This window comes from Dendrobates tinctorius, unplaced genomic scaffold, assembly GCF_039654945.1.
Source record: "Dendrobates tinctorius isolate UK_male_01 unplaced genomic scaffold, ASM3965494v1 ptg000348l, whole genome shotgun sequence".
In the NCBI taxonomy this organism is placed as follows: Eukaryota; Metazoa; Chordata; class Amphibia; order Anura; family Dendrobatidae; genus Dendrobates; species Dendrobates tinctorius.
This window is the reverse complement of record NW_027362014.1, coordinates 131,278-148,380: the sequence shown is the minus strand read 5'-3', so window position 1 is coordinate 148,380 and position 17,103 is coordinate 131,278. Positions and strand designations below refer to the sequence as shown.

Genomic DNA, 17,103 nt, shown 5'->3' with positions numbered 1-17,103 from the left:
GTTCTCATTTCTGTTCTCGGATCTGTTCTCATTTCTGTTCTCGGTTCTGTACTCATTTCTGTTCTCGGTTCTGTACTCATTTCTGTTCTCAGGTCTGTTCTCATTTCTGTTCTCATTTCTGTTCTCGGATCTGTTCTCATTTCTGTTCTCGGATCTGTTCTCATTTCTGTTCTTGGATCTGTTCTCATTTCTGTTCTTGGATCTGTTCTCATTTCTGTTCTCGGTTCTGTACTCATTTCTGTTCTCATTTCTGTTCTTGGATCTGTTCTCAGGTCTGTTCTCGGGTCTGTTCTCATTTCTGTTCTTGGATCTGTTCTCATTTCTGTTCTCGGGTCTGTTCTCAGGTCTGTTCTCGGATCTGTTCTCATTTCTGTTCTTGGATCTGTTCTCATTTCTGTTCTCGGTTCTGTACTCATTTCTGTTCTCATTTCTGTTCTCGGATCTGTTCTCATTTCTGTTCTCGGATCTGTTCTCATTTCTGTTCTTGGATCTGTTCTCATTTCTGTTCTCGGGTCTGTTCTCAGGTCTGTTCTCGGATCTGTTCTCATTTCTGTTCTTGGATCTGTTCTCATTTCTGTTCTCATTTCTGTTCTCGGATCTGTTCTCGGATCTGTTTTTGGGTCTGTTCTCGGGTCTGTTCTCATTTCTGTTCTCGGATCTGTTCTCGGTGTAGCTTTTGGTTCTCTTCTCAGTTTCGTTCTTGGTCCTGTCCTCAATTCTGTTCTCATGCAATTTTTGGTTCTATTATTAGTTCTGTTCTTGATTTTTTTCCCTGATGCTGCTCTTGGTTCTGCTCTTGGCTCTTTTTTTGGTAAAGTTCTCGGGTCTGTCCTCATTGGTGCTAAATTCTGGGACTTTCCCTCTGGGTTGTATTTCATCTCCTCTCCTGGGTGATCATGTGTCTCCTCTCCTCTCCTGGGTGCTGGGAGTTTCAACTTCATTTCTGAGTGCTGGGGGTCTTCACTTTTCTCCTGGATTCAGAGAGTCTCCTCTCCGGTTGCCTGAGGATCTCATCTCCTGGGTGCTGAGGTTCTTCTCTTCTCTCCTGGGGGTCTTCTCTTCTCCCCAGACATCCAGGACCAAAAATAGGAAAGGAGATAGCACCCAGGAGAGAAGAGGAGAACCTCAGATCGCAGGAGAACAGAGGGTGCTGGGGGGGGTCTCTTCTTTGCTCATTGTTCCTGGGGATCTCCTCTTTTAAATGCTGTGGCTCTCCTCTCCAGGGTGCAGAGGTCTCCTCTTGTCTCCTGGGTGCTAGAGGTCTCCTTTCACTGGGTGCTTGGAGTCTTTTTTCCTCTCTTGAATGCTGAAGGTCTCCTCTTCTTTCCTGGGTGCTACGGGTCTCCACTCCTTTCCTAGGTGCTGGGGGTATCTTATTCCGTCATCACTATAGGAGGTCTCCTCTCTTCTCATGACAGCTGGGATCTCCTCTTCTGACCTTGATGTTAGAGGGTCTCCTCTTCTCTCCTGGGTTCCTGGGTGCGGGGAGTCTCCTCTCCTTGGTGTTGGGAGCCTCTTTTCTTCATTTGACCGCTAGGAGTCTTCTACTCTTTCTTGAAGGCTTATTTCTCTCCTGAGTACTGGGGTCTCGTCTTCTATCTTGCCCATTGGGGGTCTCTTCTTCGCTCCTGGGTATTTGGAATCTTTTTTTCTCTGAGTGCTGGGGTCTCCTCTCTTGGGGTCTGAGAGTCTCCCCTCCTGAGTGCTGGGGGTCTCCTTTCCTCTCCTCTCTTCTCCTTAGTGCTCGGGATCTCCTCTTCTCTCTTGCCTGTCGTGGGTCTCCTCTTCTCCTGGGTACTGGGAATCTTTTTTTTCTCTGAGTGCTGGGGTCTCATCTCTTGGGGTCTGTGGATCTCCCCTCCTGAGTGCTGGAGGTCTGCTTTCCTCTCCTCGGTTTTGTGGGTCTCCTCTCCTTGGTGCTGGGATCTCCTCTCCTCTCCTGGGTGCTGTAGGTATTCTCTCCTCCCTTGAGTACAAGGGGTTTCATCGTCTGCCCTGTATGCTAGGGGTCTCCTCTTCTCACTAGGTTACTCAGGATCTTCTCTGCTTGGTGCTAGGAGTCTCTTTTTTTCTGTTGAGAAATGGGTATCTCCTCCTCTCTCTTGGAGGCAGGGGTCTCCCTTTCTCTCCTGAGTGCTGGAAATCTTTTTTCCCTCTTCTGAGTGCTGGGAGTCCCCTCTCCTCTCCTGGGTGCTGAGTGCCTCTCCTTGGTGCTCGGGGTCCCCACTCCTCTCCCTGGTGCTCGGGGTCTCCACTCCTCTCCCTGGTGCTCTGGGTCTCCACTCCTCTCCTTGGTGCTCGGGGTCTCCACTCCTCTCCTTGGTCCTTGGGGTCTCCACTCCTCTCCTTGGTGCTCGGGGTCTCCACTCCTCTCCTTGGTGCTCTGGGTCTCCACTCCTCTCTTTAGTGCTCAGGGTCTCCACTACTCTCCTTGGTGCTCAGGGTCTGCATTCCTCTCCTTGGTGCTCGGGGTCTCCACTACTCTCCTTGGAGCTCTGGGTCTCCACTCCTCTCCTTGGTGCTCAGGGTCTCCACTCCTCTCCTTGGTGCTCTGGGTCTCCACTCCTCTCCTTGGTGCTCGGGTTCTCCACTCCTCTCCTTGGTGCTCAGGGTCTGCATTCCTCTCCTTGGTGCTCGGGGTCTCCACTACTCTCCTTGGTGCTCAGGGTCTGCATTCCTCTCCTTGGAGCTCGGGGTCTCCACTCCTCTACTTGGAGCTCTGGGTCTCCACTCCTCTCCTTGGAGCTCAGGGTCTCCACTCCTCTCCTTGGTGCTCAGGGTCTCCACTCCTCTCCTTGGTGCTCAGGGTCTCCACTCCTCTCCTTGGTGCTCGGGGTCTCCACTCCTCTCCTCGGTGCTCAGGGGCTGCATTCCTCTCCTTGGTGCTCAGGGTCTCCACTCCTCTCCTCTGTTGGTGCTGGGGTCTCCACTCCTCTCCTTGGTGCTTTGGGTTTCCACCAATTCTCCCCTTGGTGCTCAAGTTCTCCTCTCCTCTGTTTGGTGCTGGGGTTCCCCCCTCCTCCCATGGGTGTTGGGGATCCCAGTGCTCAGCACCGTCCTTGGCAGCGTGTGCAGTGACATCAGCTGTCACCCAGGTGTGAGGGTATATAAGAGCTGACAAGCAGTGAGCAGCAGCAGTCTCCTGGATGACAGGCTCTGTGCCGCCTGCTGTTGCTATAGCCTCCAGATTCTACACACAGGTGAGTCCTGGCACTGACACGATGCCTCCTTACAGTCATAGCTTGGGGATTATCAGGGGGAATTTGATATTTGCATGGCACTCACAGGGTTAAGGGTTCATCAAAAAGTTTTATTACTTTCTTAAGAATGCCAAGGTCACATGCACAGCAGCCTGGCACACACAGGGTTATCTCCTCCTGGCACACACAGGGTTATCTCCTCCTGGCACACACAGGGATATCTCCTCTTGCCACACACAGGGTTATCTCCTCCTGGCACACACAGGGTTATCTCCTCCTGGCACACACAGGGATATCTCCTCTTGCCACACACAGGGTTATCTCCTCCTGGCACACACAGGGATATCTCCTCCTGGCACACACAGGGATATCTCCTCTTGCCACACACAGGGATCTCCTCCTGGCACACACAGGGATATCTCCTCCTGGCACACACAGGGATATCTCCTTCTGGCACACACAGTGATATCTCCTCTTGCCACACATAGGGATATCTCCCCCTGGCACACACAGTGATATATCCTCCTGGCACACACAGGGATATCTCCTCCTGGCACACACAGGGTTATCTCCTCCTGGCACACACAGAGATATCTCCCCCTGGCACACACAGTGATATATCCTCCTGGCACACACAGGGATATCTCCTCCTGGCACACACAGGGATATCTCCTCCTGGCACACACAGGGATATCTCCTCCTGGCACACACATGGATATCTCCTCCTAGCACACACAGGATATCTCCTCCTGGCACACACAGTGATATATCCTCCTGGCACACACAGGGATATCTCCTCCTGGCACACACAGGGATATCTCCTCCTGGCACACACAGGGATATCTCCTCCTGGCACACACATGGATATCTCCTCCTGGCACACACAGAGATATCTCCTCCTGGCACACACAGGGATATCTCCTCCTGGCACACACAGGGATATCTCCTCCTGGCACACACAGAGATATCTCCTCCTGGCACACACAGGGATATCTCCTCCTGGCACACACAGAGATATCTCCTCCTGGCACACACAGGGATATCTCCTCCTGGCACACACAGAGATATCTCCTCCTGGCACACACAGGATATCTCCACCTGGCACACACAGGGATATCTCCTCCTGGCACACACAGGGATATCGCCTCCTGGCACACACAGAGATATCTCCTCCTGGCACACACAGGGATATCTCCTCCTGGCACACACAGAGATATCTCCTCCTGGCACACACAGGGATATCTCCTCCTGGCACACACAGGGATATCTCCTCCTGGCACACACAGGGATATCTCCTCCTGGCACACACAGGGATATCTCCTCCTGGCACACACAGAGATATCTCCTCCTGGCACACACAGGGATATCTCCTCCTGGCACACACAGAGATATCTCCTCCTGGCACACACAAGGATATCTCCTCCTGGCACACACAGGGATATCTCCTCCTGGCACACACAGAGATATCTCCTCCTGGCACACACAAGGATATCTCCTCCTGGCACACACAGGGATATCTCCTCCTGGCACACACAGAGATATCTCCTCCTGGCACACACAAGGATATCTCCTCCTGGCACACACAGGGATATCTCCTCCTGGCACACACAGGGATATCTCCTCCTGGCACCCACAATGTCACAGTGTCAGCGGAATAACCTCTTGTTTTTGCTCATTAGTTAACCCTTGACAACAGAATGAGCCTCTTTGGACTGAGCCTCCTCCTGGTCCTGTTTTTGACCCTTGGATGCATGGACTCCGCTCCCGCAAACCGGTGAGTGCGGCCGCACATGGGGCAGAGTGGTCTGCGGAGCTTGCACTCCGTCAGCCTGCAGTCATGTGACCTCTCTGGTTATTTCATTTATCCAGGATAAGAATCAGTGACATCTCCAATGAGAAGGAATGGAGCATGACCCTGCAGAGCCGCCAGCCCTCCCTGGGTATCCTGCGCCCCCTGCTGGATGGCATCCGAGAAAAGAGGTAATGGGAATAGGGCTACACTGCAGAACATCGCGCCTAAACTGCCTAGTATATAGTGATATATCCTGCAGATTATTACACCATTGACCACTCTGCAGAGCATCGCTCCTCCACCTCCTGACAGATACATAGTGATAGATCCTGCAGATTATTACACCACTGACCTCTCTGCAGAGCATCGCTCCTCCACCTCCTGACAGATACACAGTGATATATCCTGCAGATTATTACACCACTGACCTCTCTGCAGAGCATCGCTGCTCCACCTCCTCACAGATACATAGTGATATATCCTGCAGACTATTACACCACTGACCTCTCTGCAGAGCATCGCTCCTCCACCTCCTGACAGATACACAGTGATATATCCTGCAGATTATTACACCACTGACCTCTCTGCAGAGCATCACTCCTCCACCTCCTGACAGATACACAGTGATATATCCTGCAGATTATTACACCACTGACCTCCCTGCAGAGCATCGCTCCTCCACCTCCTGACAGATACATAGTGATAGATCCTGCAGATTATTACACCACTGTCCTCTCTGCAGAGCATCGCTCCTCCACCTCCTGACAGATACATAGTGATATATCCTGCAGATTATTACACCACTGATCTCTCTGCAGAGCATCGCTCCTCCACCTCCTGACAGATACACAGTAATATATCCTGCAGATTATTACACCACTGTCCTCTCTGCAGAGCATCGCTCCACCACCTCCTGACAGATACATAGTGATATATCCTGCAGATTATTACACCACTGTCCTCTCTGCAGAGAATCGCTCCTCCACCTCCTGACAGATACACAGTGATATATCCTGCAGATTACTACACCACTAACCTCTCTGCAGAGCATCGCTCCTCCACCTCCTGACAGATACATAGTGATATATCCTGCAGATTATTACACCACTGTCCTCTCTGCAGAGCATCGCTCCTCCACCTCCTGACAGATACATAGTGATATATCCTGCAGATTACTACACCACTAACCTCTCTGCAGAGCATCGCTCCTCCACCTCCTGACAGATACATAGTGATATATCCTGCAGATTATTACACCACTGTCCTCTCTGCAGAGCATCGCTCCTCCACCTCCTGACAGATACATAGTGATATATCCTGCAGATTACTACACCACTAACCTCTCTGCAGAGCATCGCTCCTCCACCTCCTGACAGATACACAGTAATATATCCTGCAGATTATTACACCACTGACCTCTCTGCAGAGCATCGCTGCTCCACCTCCTGACAGATACATAGTGATAGATCCTGCAGATTATTACACCACTGTCCTCTCTGCAGAGCATCGCTCCTCCACCTCCTGACAGATACATAGTGATATATCCTGCAGATTATTACACCACTGACCTCCCTGCAGAGCATCGCTCCTCCACCTCCTGACAGATACATAGTGATAGATCCTGCAGATTATTACACCACTGTCCTCTCTGCAGAGCATCGCTCCTCCACCTCCTGACAGATACATAGTGATAGATCCTGCAGATTATTACACCACTGACCTCTCTGCAGAGCATCGCTCCTCCACCTCCTGACAGATACATAGTGATAGATCCTGCAGATTATTACACCACTGACCTCTCTGCAGAGCATCGCTCCTCCACCTCCTGACAGATACACAGTGATATATCCTGCAGATTATTACACCACTGCACTCTCTGCAGAACATCGCTCCTCCACCTCCTGACAGATACATAGTGATAGATCCTGCAGATTATTACACCACTGACCTCTCTGCAGAGCATCGCTCCTCCACCTCCTGACAGATACACAGTGATATATCCTGCAGATTACTACACCACTAACCTCTCTGCAGAGCATCGCTCCTCCACCTCCTGACAGATACACAGTGATATATCCTGCAGATTATTACACCACTGTCCTCTCTGCAGAGCATCGCTCCTCCACCTCCTCACAGATACATAGTGATATATCCTGCAGACTATTACACCACTGACCTCTCTGCAGAGCATCGCTCCTCCACCTCCTGACAGATACACAGTGATATATCCTGCAGATTATTACACCACTGCACTCTCTGCAGAGCATCACTCCTCCACCTCCTGACAGATACACAGTGATATATCCTGCAGATTATTACACCACTGACCTCTCTGCAGAGCATCACTCCTCCACCTCCTGACAGATACACAGTGATATATCCTGCAGATTATTACACCACTGACCTCCCTGCAGAGCATCGCTCCTCCACCTCCTGACAGATACATAGTGATAGATCCTGCAGATTATTACACCACTGTCCTCTCTGCAGAGCATCGCTCCTCCACCTCCTGACAGATACATAGTGATATATCCTGCAGATTATTACACCACTGATCTCTCTGCAGAGCATCGCTCCTCCACCTCCTGACAGATACACAGTAATATATCCTGCAGATTATTACACCACTGTCCTCTCTGCAGAGCATCGCTCCTCCACCTCCTGACAGATACATAGTGATATATCCTGCAGATTATTACACCACTGACCTCTCTGCAGAGCATCGCTCCTCCACCTCCTGACAGATACACAGTAATATATCCTGCAGATTATTACACCACTGACCACTCTGCAGAGCATCGCTCCTCCACCTCCTGACAGATACATAGTGATATATCCTGCAGATTATTACACCACTGACCTCTCTGCAGAGCATCGCTCCTCCACCTCCTGACAGATACATAGTGATATATCCTGCATATTATTACACCACTGACCACTCTGCAGAGCATCGCTCCTCCACCTCCTGACAGATACACAGTGATATATCCTGCAGATTACTACACCACTAACCTCTCTGCAGAGCATCGCTCCTCCACCTCCTGACAGATACACAGTAATATATCCTGCAGATTATTACACCACTGACCTCTCTGCAGAGCATCGCTGCTCCACCTCCTGACAGATACATAGTGATATATCCTGCAGATTACTACACCACTGTCCTCTCTGCAGAGAATCGCTCCTCCACCTCCTGACAGATACATAGTGATATATCCTGCAGATTATTACACCACTGTCCTCTCTGCAGAGCATCGCTCCTCCACCTCCTGACAGATACATAGTGATATATCCTGCAGATTACTACACCACTAACCTCTCTGCAGAGCATCGCTCCTCCACCTCCTGACAGATACACAGTAATATATCCTGCAGATTATTACACCACTGACCTCTCTGCAGAGCATCGCTGCTCCACCTCCTGACAGATACATAGTGATAGATCCTGCAGATTATTACACCACTGTCCTCTCTGCAGAGCATCGCTCCTCCACCTCCTGACAGATACATAGTGATATATCCTGCAGATTATTACACCACTGACCTCCCTGCAGAGCATCGCTCCTCCACCTCCTGACAGATACACAGTGATATATCCTGCAGATTATTACACCACTGCACTCTCTGCAGAACATCGCTCCTCCACCTCCTGACAGATACATAGTGATAGATCCTGCAGATTATTACACCACTGACCTCTCTGCAGAGCATCGCTCCTCCACCTCCTGACAGATACACAGTGATATATCCTGCAGATTACTACACCACTAACCTCTCTGCAGAGCATCGCTCCTCCACCTCCTGACAGATACACAGTGATATATCCTGCAGATTATTACACCACTGTCCTCTCTGCAGAGCATCGCTCCTCCACCTCCTCACAGATACATAGTGATATATCCTGCAGACTATTACACCACTGACCTCTCTGCAGAGCATCGCTCCTCCACCTCCTGACAGATACACAGTGATATATCCTGCAGATTATTACACCACTGCACTCTCTGCAGAGCATCACTCCTCCACCTCCTGACAGATACACAGTGATATATCCTGCAGATTATTACACCACTGACCTCTCTGCAGAGCATCACTCCTCCACCTCCTGACAGATACACAGTGATATATCCTGCAGATTATTACACCACTGACCTCTCTGCAGAGCATCACTCCTCCACCTCCTGACAGATACATAGTGATATATCCTGCAGATTATTACACCACTGACCTCCCTGCAGAGCATCGCTCCTCCACCTCCTGACAGATACATAGTGATAGATCCTGCAGATTATTACACCACTGTCCTCTCTGCAGAGCATCGCTCCTCCACCTCCTGACAGATACATAGTGATATATCCTGCAGATTATTACACCACTGATCTCTCTGCAGAGCATCGCTCCTCCACCTCCTGACAGATACACAGTAATATATCCTGCAGATTATTACACCACTGTCCTCTCTGCAGAGCATCGCTCCTCCACCTCCTGACAGATACATAGTGATATATCCTGCAGATTATTACACCACTGACCTCTCTGCAGAGCATCGCTCCTCCACCTCCTGACAGATACACAGTAATATATCCTGCAGATTATTACACCACTGACCACTCTGCAGAGCATCGCTCCTCCACCTCCTGACAGATACATAGTGATATATCCTGCAGATTATTACACCACTGACCTCTCTGCAGAGCATCGCTCCTCCACCTCCTGACAGATACATAGTGATATATCCTGCATATTATTACACCACTGACCACTCTGCAGAGCATCGCTCCTCCACCTCCTGACAGATACACAGTGATATATCCTGCAGATTACTACACCACTAACCTCTCTGCAGAGCATCGCTCCTCCACCTCCTGACAGATACACAGTAATATATCCTGCAGATTATTACACCACTGACCTCTCTGCAGAGCATCGCTGCTCCACCTCCTGACAGATACATAGTGATATATCCTGCAGATTATTACACCACTGTCCTCTCTGCAGAGCATCGCTCCTCCACCTCCTGACAGATACATAGTGATATATCCTGCAGATTACTACACCACTAACCTCTCTGCAGAGCATCGCTCCTCCACCTCCTGACAGATACACAGTAATATATCCTGCAGATTATTACACCACTGACCTCTCTGCAGAGCATCGCTGCTCCACCTCCTGACAGATACATAGTGATAGATCCTGCAGATTATTACACCACTGTCCTCTCTGCAGAGCATCGCTCCTCCACCTCCTGACAGACACATAGTGATATATCCTGCAGATTATTACACCACTGACCTCCCTGCAGAGCATCGCTCCTCCACCTCCTGACAGATACATAGTGATAGATCCTGCAGATTATTACACCACTGACCTCTCTGCAGAGCATCGCTCCTCCACCTCCTGACAGATACATAGTGATATATCCTGCAGATTATTACACCACTGACCTCTCTGCAGATCATCGCTCCTCAACCTCCTGACAGATACATAGTGATAGATCCTGCAGATTATTACACCACTGTCCTCTCTGCAGAGCATCGCTCCTCCACCTCCTGACAGACACATAGTGATATATCCTGCAGATTATTACACCACTGACCTCCCTGCAGAGCATCGCTCCTCCACCTCCTGACAGATACATAGTGATAGATCCTGCAGATTATTACACCACTGACCTCTCTGCAGAGCATCGCTCCTCCACCTCCTGACAGATACATAGTGATATATCCTGCAGATTATTACACCACTGACCTCTCTGCAGAGCATCACTCCTCAACCTCCTGACAGATACACAGTGATATATCCCGCAGAGTATTACACCACTGACCTCTCTGCAGAGAATCGCTCCTCCACCTCCTGACAGATACATAGTGATATATCCTGCAGATTACAACAACACTGTCCTCTCTGCAGAGCATCGCTCCTCCACCTCCTCACAGATACATAGTGATATATCCTGAAGATTATTACACCACTGATCTCTCTGCAGAGCATCGCTCCTCCACCTCCTGACAGATACACAGTGATATATCCTGCAGATTACTACACCGCAGACCTCTCTGCAGAGCATCGCTCCTCCCCCTCCTGACAGATACATAGTGATATATTCTGCAGACTATTACACCACTGCACTCTGCAGAGCATCACTCCTCCACCTCCTGACAGATGCATAGTGATATATCCTGCAGATTATTACACCACTGACCTCTCTGCAGAGCATCGCTCCTCCACCTCCTGACAGATACACAGTGATATATCTTGCAGATTATTACACCACTGACCTCTCTGCAGAGCATCACTCCTCCACCTCCTGACAGATACACAGTGATATATCCTGCAGATTATTACACCACTGACCTCTCTGCAGAGCATCGCTCCTCCACCTCCTGACAGATACACAGTGATATATCCTGCAGATTATTACACCACTGACCTCTCTGCAGAGCATCGCTCCTCCACCTCCTGACAGATACAGTGATATATCCTGCAGATTCTTACACCACTGCCCTCTCTGCAGAGCATCGCTGCTCCACCTCCTGACAGATACATAGTGATAGATCCTGCAGATTATTACACCACTGACCTCTCTGCAGAGCATCGCTCCTCCACCTCCTGACAGATACACGTGATATATCCTGCAGATTACTACACCACTGACCTCTCTGCAGAGCATCACTCCTCCACCTCCTGACAGATACATAGTGATATATCCTGCAGATTATTACACCACTGACCTCTCTGCAGAGCATCGCTCCTCCACCTCCTGACAGATACACAGTGATATATCCTGCAGATTACTACACCACTGACCTCTCTGCAGAGCATCACTCCTCCACCTCCTGACAGATACATAGTGATAGATCCTGCAGATTATTACACCACTGACCTCTCTGCAGATCATCGCTCCTCCCCCTCCTGACAGATACATAGTGATATATCCTGCAGATTATTACACCACTGACCTCTCTGCAGAGCATCGCTCCTCCACCTCCTGACAGATACATAGTGATATATCCTGCAGATTATTACACCACTGACCTCTCTGCAGAGCATCGCTCCTCCACCTCCTGACAGATACACAGTGATATATCCTGCAGATTACTACACCACTGACCTCTCTGCAGAGCATCACTCCTCCACCTCCTGACAGATACATAGTGATAGATCCTGCAGATTATTACACCACTGACCTCTCTGCAGATCATCGCTCCTCCACCTCCTGACAGATACATAGTGATATATCCTGCAGATTATTACACCACTGTCCTCTCTGCAGAGAATCGCTCCTCCACCTCCTGACAGATACATAGTGATATATCCTGCAGATTATTACACCACTGACCTCTCTGCAGAGAATCGCTCCTCCACCTCCTGACAGATACATAGTGATATATCCTGCAGATTATTACACCACTAACCTCTCTGCAGAGCATCGCTCCTCCACCTCCTGACAGATACATAGTGATAGATCCTGCAGATTACACCACTGACCTCTCTGCAGAGCATCGCTCCTCCACCTCCTGACAGATACATAGTGATATATCCTGCAGATTATTACACCAGTGACCTCTCTGCAGAGAATCGCTCCTCCACCTCCTGACAGATACATAGTGATATATCCTGCAGATTAATACACCACTAACCTCTCTGCAGAGCATCGCTCCTCCACCTCCTGACAGATACATAGTGATAGATCCTGCAGATTATTACACCACTGACCTCTCTGCAGAGCATCGCTCCTCCACCTCCTGACAGATACATAGTGATAGATCCTGCAGATTATTACACCACTGTCCTCTCTGCAGAGCATCGCTCCTCCACCTCCTGACAGATACATAGTGATAGATCCTGCAGATTATTACACCACTGATCTCTCTGCAGAGCATCGCTCCTCCACCTCCTGACAGATACACAGTGATATATCCTGAAGATTATTACACCACTGTCCTCTCTGCAGAGCATCGCTCCTCCACCTCCTGACAGATACATAGTGATAGATCCTGCAGATTATTACACCACTGTCCTCTCTGCAGAGCATCGCTCCTCCACCTCCTGACAGATACATAGTGATAGATCCTGCAGATTATTACACCACTGACCTCTCTGCAGAGCATCGCTGCTCCACCTCCTGACAGATACATAGTGATATATCCTGCAGATTATTACACCACTGACCTCTCTGCAGAGCATCGCTCCTCCACCTCCTGACAGATACAAAGTGATATATCCTGCAGATTATTACACCACTGCCCTCTCTGCAGAGCATCACTCCTCCACCTCCTGACAGATACATAGTGATAAATCCTGCAGATTATTACACCACTGACCTCTCTGCAGAGCATCGCTCCTCCACCTCCTGACAGATACATAGTGATATATCCTGCAGATTATTACACCACTGACCTCTCTGCAGAGCATCGCTCCTCCACCTCCTGACAGATACATAGTGATATATCCTGCAGATTATTACACCACTGACCTCTCTGCAGAGCATCGCTCCACCACCTCCTGACAGATAGTGATATATCCTGCAGATTATTACACCACTGACCTCTCTGCAGAGCATCGCTCCTCCACCTCCTGACAGATACATAGTGATAGATCCTGCAGATTATTACACCACTGACCTCTCTGCAGAGCATCGCTCCACCACCTCCTGACAGATAGTGATATATCCTGCAGATTATTACACCACTGACCTCTCTGCAGAGCATCACTCCTCCACCTCCTGACAGATGCATAGTGATATAGCCTGCAGATTATTACTCCTCTGACCTCTCTGCAGAGAATCGCTCCTCCACCTCCTGACAGATACATAGTGATATATCCTGCAGATTATTACACCACTGACCTCTCTGCAGAGCATCGCTCCTCCACCTCCTGACAGATAGTGATATATCCTGCAGATTATTACACCACTGACCTCTCTGCAGAGCATCGCTCCTCCACCTCCTGACAGATGCATAGTGATAGATCCTGCAGATTATTACACCACTGACCTCTCTGCAGAGCATCGCTCCACCACCTCCTGACAGATAGTGATATATCCTGCAGATTATTACACCACTGACCTCTCTGCAGAGCATCACTCCTCCACCTCCTGACAGATGCATAGTGATATAGCCTGCAGATTATTACACCTCTGACCTCTCTGCAGAGAATCGCTCCTCCACCTCCTGACAGATACATAGTGATATATCCTGCAGATTATTACACCACTGACCTCTCTGCAGAGCATCGCTCCTCCACCTCCTGACAGATACATAGTGATATATCCTGCAGATTATTACACCACTGACCTCTCTGCAGAGCATCGCTCCTCCACCTCCTGACAGATGCATAGTGATATATCCTGCAGATTATTACACCACTGACCTCGCTGCAGAGCATCGCTCCTCCACCTCCTGACAGATACATAGTGATAGATCCTGCAGATTATTACACCACTGACCTCTCTGCAGAGCATCGCTCCTCCACCTCCTGACAGATACACAGTGATATATCCTGCAGATTATTACACCACTGACCTCTCTGCAGAGCATCACTCCTCCACCTCCTGACAGATACATAGTGATATATCCTGCAGATTATTACACCACTGACCTCTCTGCAGAGCATCGCTCCACCACCTCCTTACAGATAGTGATATATCCTGCAGATTATTACACCACTGACCTCTCTGCAGAGCATCGCTCCACCACCTCCTGACAGATAGTGATATATCCTGCAGATTATTACACCACTGACCTCTCTGCAGAGCATCGCTCCTCCACCTCCTGACAGATGCATAGTGATATATCCTGCAGATTATTACACCACTGACCTCGCTGCAGAGCATCGCTCCTCCACCTCCTGACAGATACATAGTGATAGATCCTGCAGATTATTACACCACTGACCTCTCTGCAGAGCATCGCTCCTCCACCTCCTGACAGATACACAGTGATATATCCTGCAGATTATTACACCACTGACCTCTCTGCAGAGCATCACTCCTCCACCTCCTGACAGATACATAGTGATATATCCTGCAGATTATTACACCACTGACCTCTCTGCAGAGCATCGCTCCTCCACCTCCTGACAGATACACAGTGATATATCCTGCAGATTATTACACCACTGACCTCTCTGCAGAGCATCGCTCCTCCACCTCCTGACAGATACACAGTGATATATCCTGCAGATTATTACACCACTGACCTCTCTGCAGAGCATCGCTCCTCCACCTCCTGACAGATACATAGTGATATATCCTGCAGATTATTACACCACTGACCTCTCTGCAGAGCATCGCTCCTCCAGCTCCTGACAGATACACAGTGATATATCCTGCAGATTATTACACCACTGACCTCTCTGCAGAGAATCGCTCCTCCACCTCCTGACAGATACCTAGTGATATATCCTGCAGATTATTACACCACTGACCTCTCTGCAGAGCATTGCTCCACCACCTCCTGACAGATACACAGTGATATATCCAGCAGATTATTACACCACTGCCCTCTCTGCAGAGCATCGCTCCACCACCTCCTGACAGATACACAGTGATATATCCTGCAGATTATTACACCACTGACCTCTCTGCAGAGCATCACTCCTCCAGCTCCTGACAGATACATAGTGATATATCCTGCAGATTATTACACCACTGCCCTCTCTGCAGAGCATCGGTCCTCCACCTCCTGACAGATAGTGATATATCCTGCAGATTATTACACCACTGACCTCTCTGCAGAGCATCGCTCCACCACCTCCTGACAGATAGTGATATATCCTGCAGATTATTACACCACTGTCCTCTCTGCAGAGCATCGCTCCTCCACCTACTGACAGATAGTGATATATCCTGCAGATTATTACACCACTGTCCTCTCTGCAGAGCGTTGCTTTGCACATTTCGCTCCATTTACCGCTGCTTTCTCTTTTTCTCGCAGGATTCAGGTGGAGAAGCGGAAATGTAATACAGCGACCTGCGTCACGCAGCGCTTGGCCGACTTCTTGGTGAGATCGAGCAACAGCCTGGGTCCGATCTATGCGCCTACAAATGTGGGATCTTTCGCTTACGGTAAACGGGACATTGTGGGTCTTCTACGGCGGGAATCCTTCGACTATCTCCAGCAATAGCCAATCACATCGCTCCAGGATCTCGTTACTAGAGAAGAGCGATCACCAAACCAAAACTCAATTATCGAAATATCTGCTGAGACACCACAGACAGTGCGTGACCCCCGACCGCCGCCCCCCCCGGAGGACCAGACCCTGCACAGAGCGCCGCTCACAACCCACTCATTGTAAGGACATCATCCCCAAAGAAAGTCACCCCCAGAGCTGTGGAATGTGTGACTGAGGACCCTCCGATCACCAGAAGAGCCCACTGACCAGCAGAGAAAGGCCTGTCCTCCATAAGCAGCAAAGTCACGATGTACAGAGCGTGTCGTCCTGTACTGCATTATACTCCAGAGCTGCACTCACTACTGCAAAATGTCTCTACAGTGACTGCACCAGCAGAATAGTGAGTGCAGCTCTGGGGTATAATACAGGATGTAACTCAGGATCAGTAATGTATGTACACAGTGACTGCACCAGCAGAATAGTGAGTGCAGCTCTGGAGTATAATACAGGATGTAACTCAGGATCAGTAATGTATGTACACAGTGACTGCACCAGCAGAATAGTGAGTGCAGCTCTGGAGTATAATACAGGATGTAACTCAGGATCAGTAATGTATGTACACAGTGACTGCACCAGCAGAATAGTGAGTGCAGCTCTGGAGTATAATACAGGATGTAACTCAGGATCAGTAATGTAATGTATGTACACAGTGACTGCACCAGCAGAATAGTGAGTGCAGCTCTGGAGTATAATATAGGATGTAACTCAGGATCAGTAATGTATGTACACAGTGACTGCACCAGCAGAATAGTGAGTGCAGCTCTGGAGTATAATACAGGATGTAACTCAGGATCAGTAATGTAATGTATGTACACAGTGACTGCACCAGCAGAATAGTGAGTGCAGCTCTGGGGTATAATACAGGATGTAACTCAGGATCAGTAATGTAATGTATGTACACACTGACTGCACCAGCAGAATAGTGAGTGCAGCTCT

At 49.3% G+C, this 17,103-nt stretch overlaps 1 protein-coding gene across 1 annotated transcript; it reads left to right on the top strand.

Annotated features, from left to right (window-relative positions):
* The first annotated feature begins 3,014 nt into the window (after positions 1-3,014).
* IAPP (islet amyloid polypeptide) lies at positions 3,015-16,625 on the top strand. The gene is made up of 4 exons (XM_073562340.1): positions 3,015-3,200; positions 4,880-4,974; positions 5,070-5,180; positions 15,930-16,625. Exons 1-4 carry the CDS (start codon positions 3,147-3,149, stop codon positions 16,117-16,119), a joined length of 450 nt encoding a protein of 149 aa, XP_073418441.1. The 5' UTR covers positions 3,015-3,146; the 3' UTR covers positions 16,120-16,625.
* The last annotated feature ends 478 nt before the right edge of the window (positions 16,626-17,103 follow it).

Excerpts from the sequence above, each read along its gene's own strand:
- IAPP (XM_073562340.1), top strand. The coding sequence starts at position 3,147 with ATGACAGGCTCTGTGCCGCCTGCTGTTGCTATAGCCTCCAGATTCTAC. Across the intron at positions 4,975-5,069 it reads GACTCCGCTCCCGCAAACCG|GATAAGAATCAGTGACATCT; the intron begins GTGAGTGCGGCC and ends TCATTTATCCAG. Across the intron at positions 5,181-15,929 it reads GATGGCATCCGAGAAAAGAG|GATTCAGGTGGAGAAGCGGA; the intron begins GTAATGGGAATA and ends TTTTTCTCGCAG.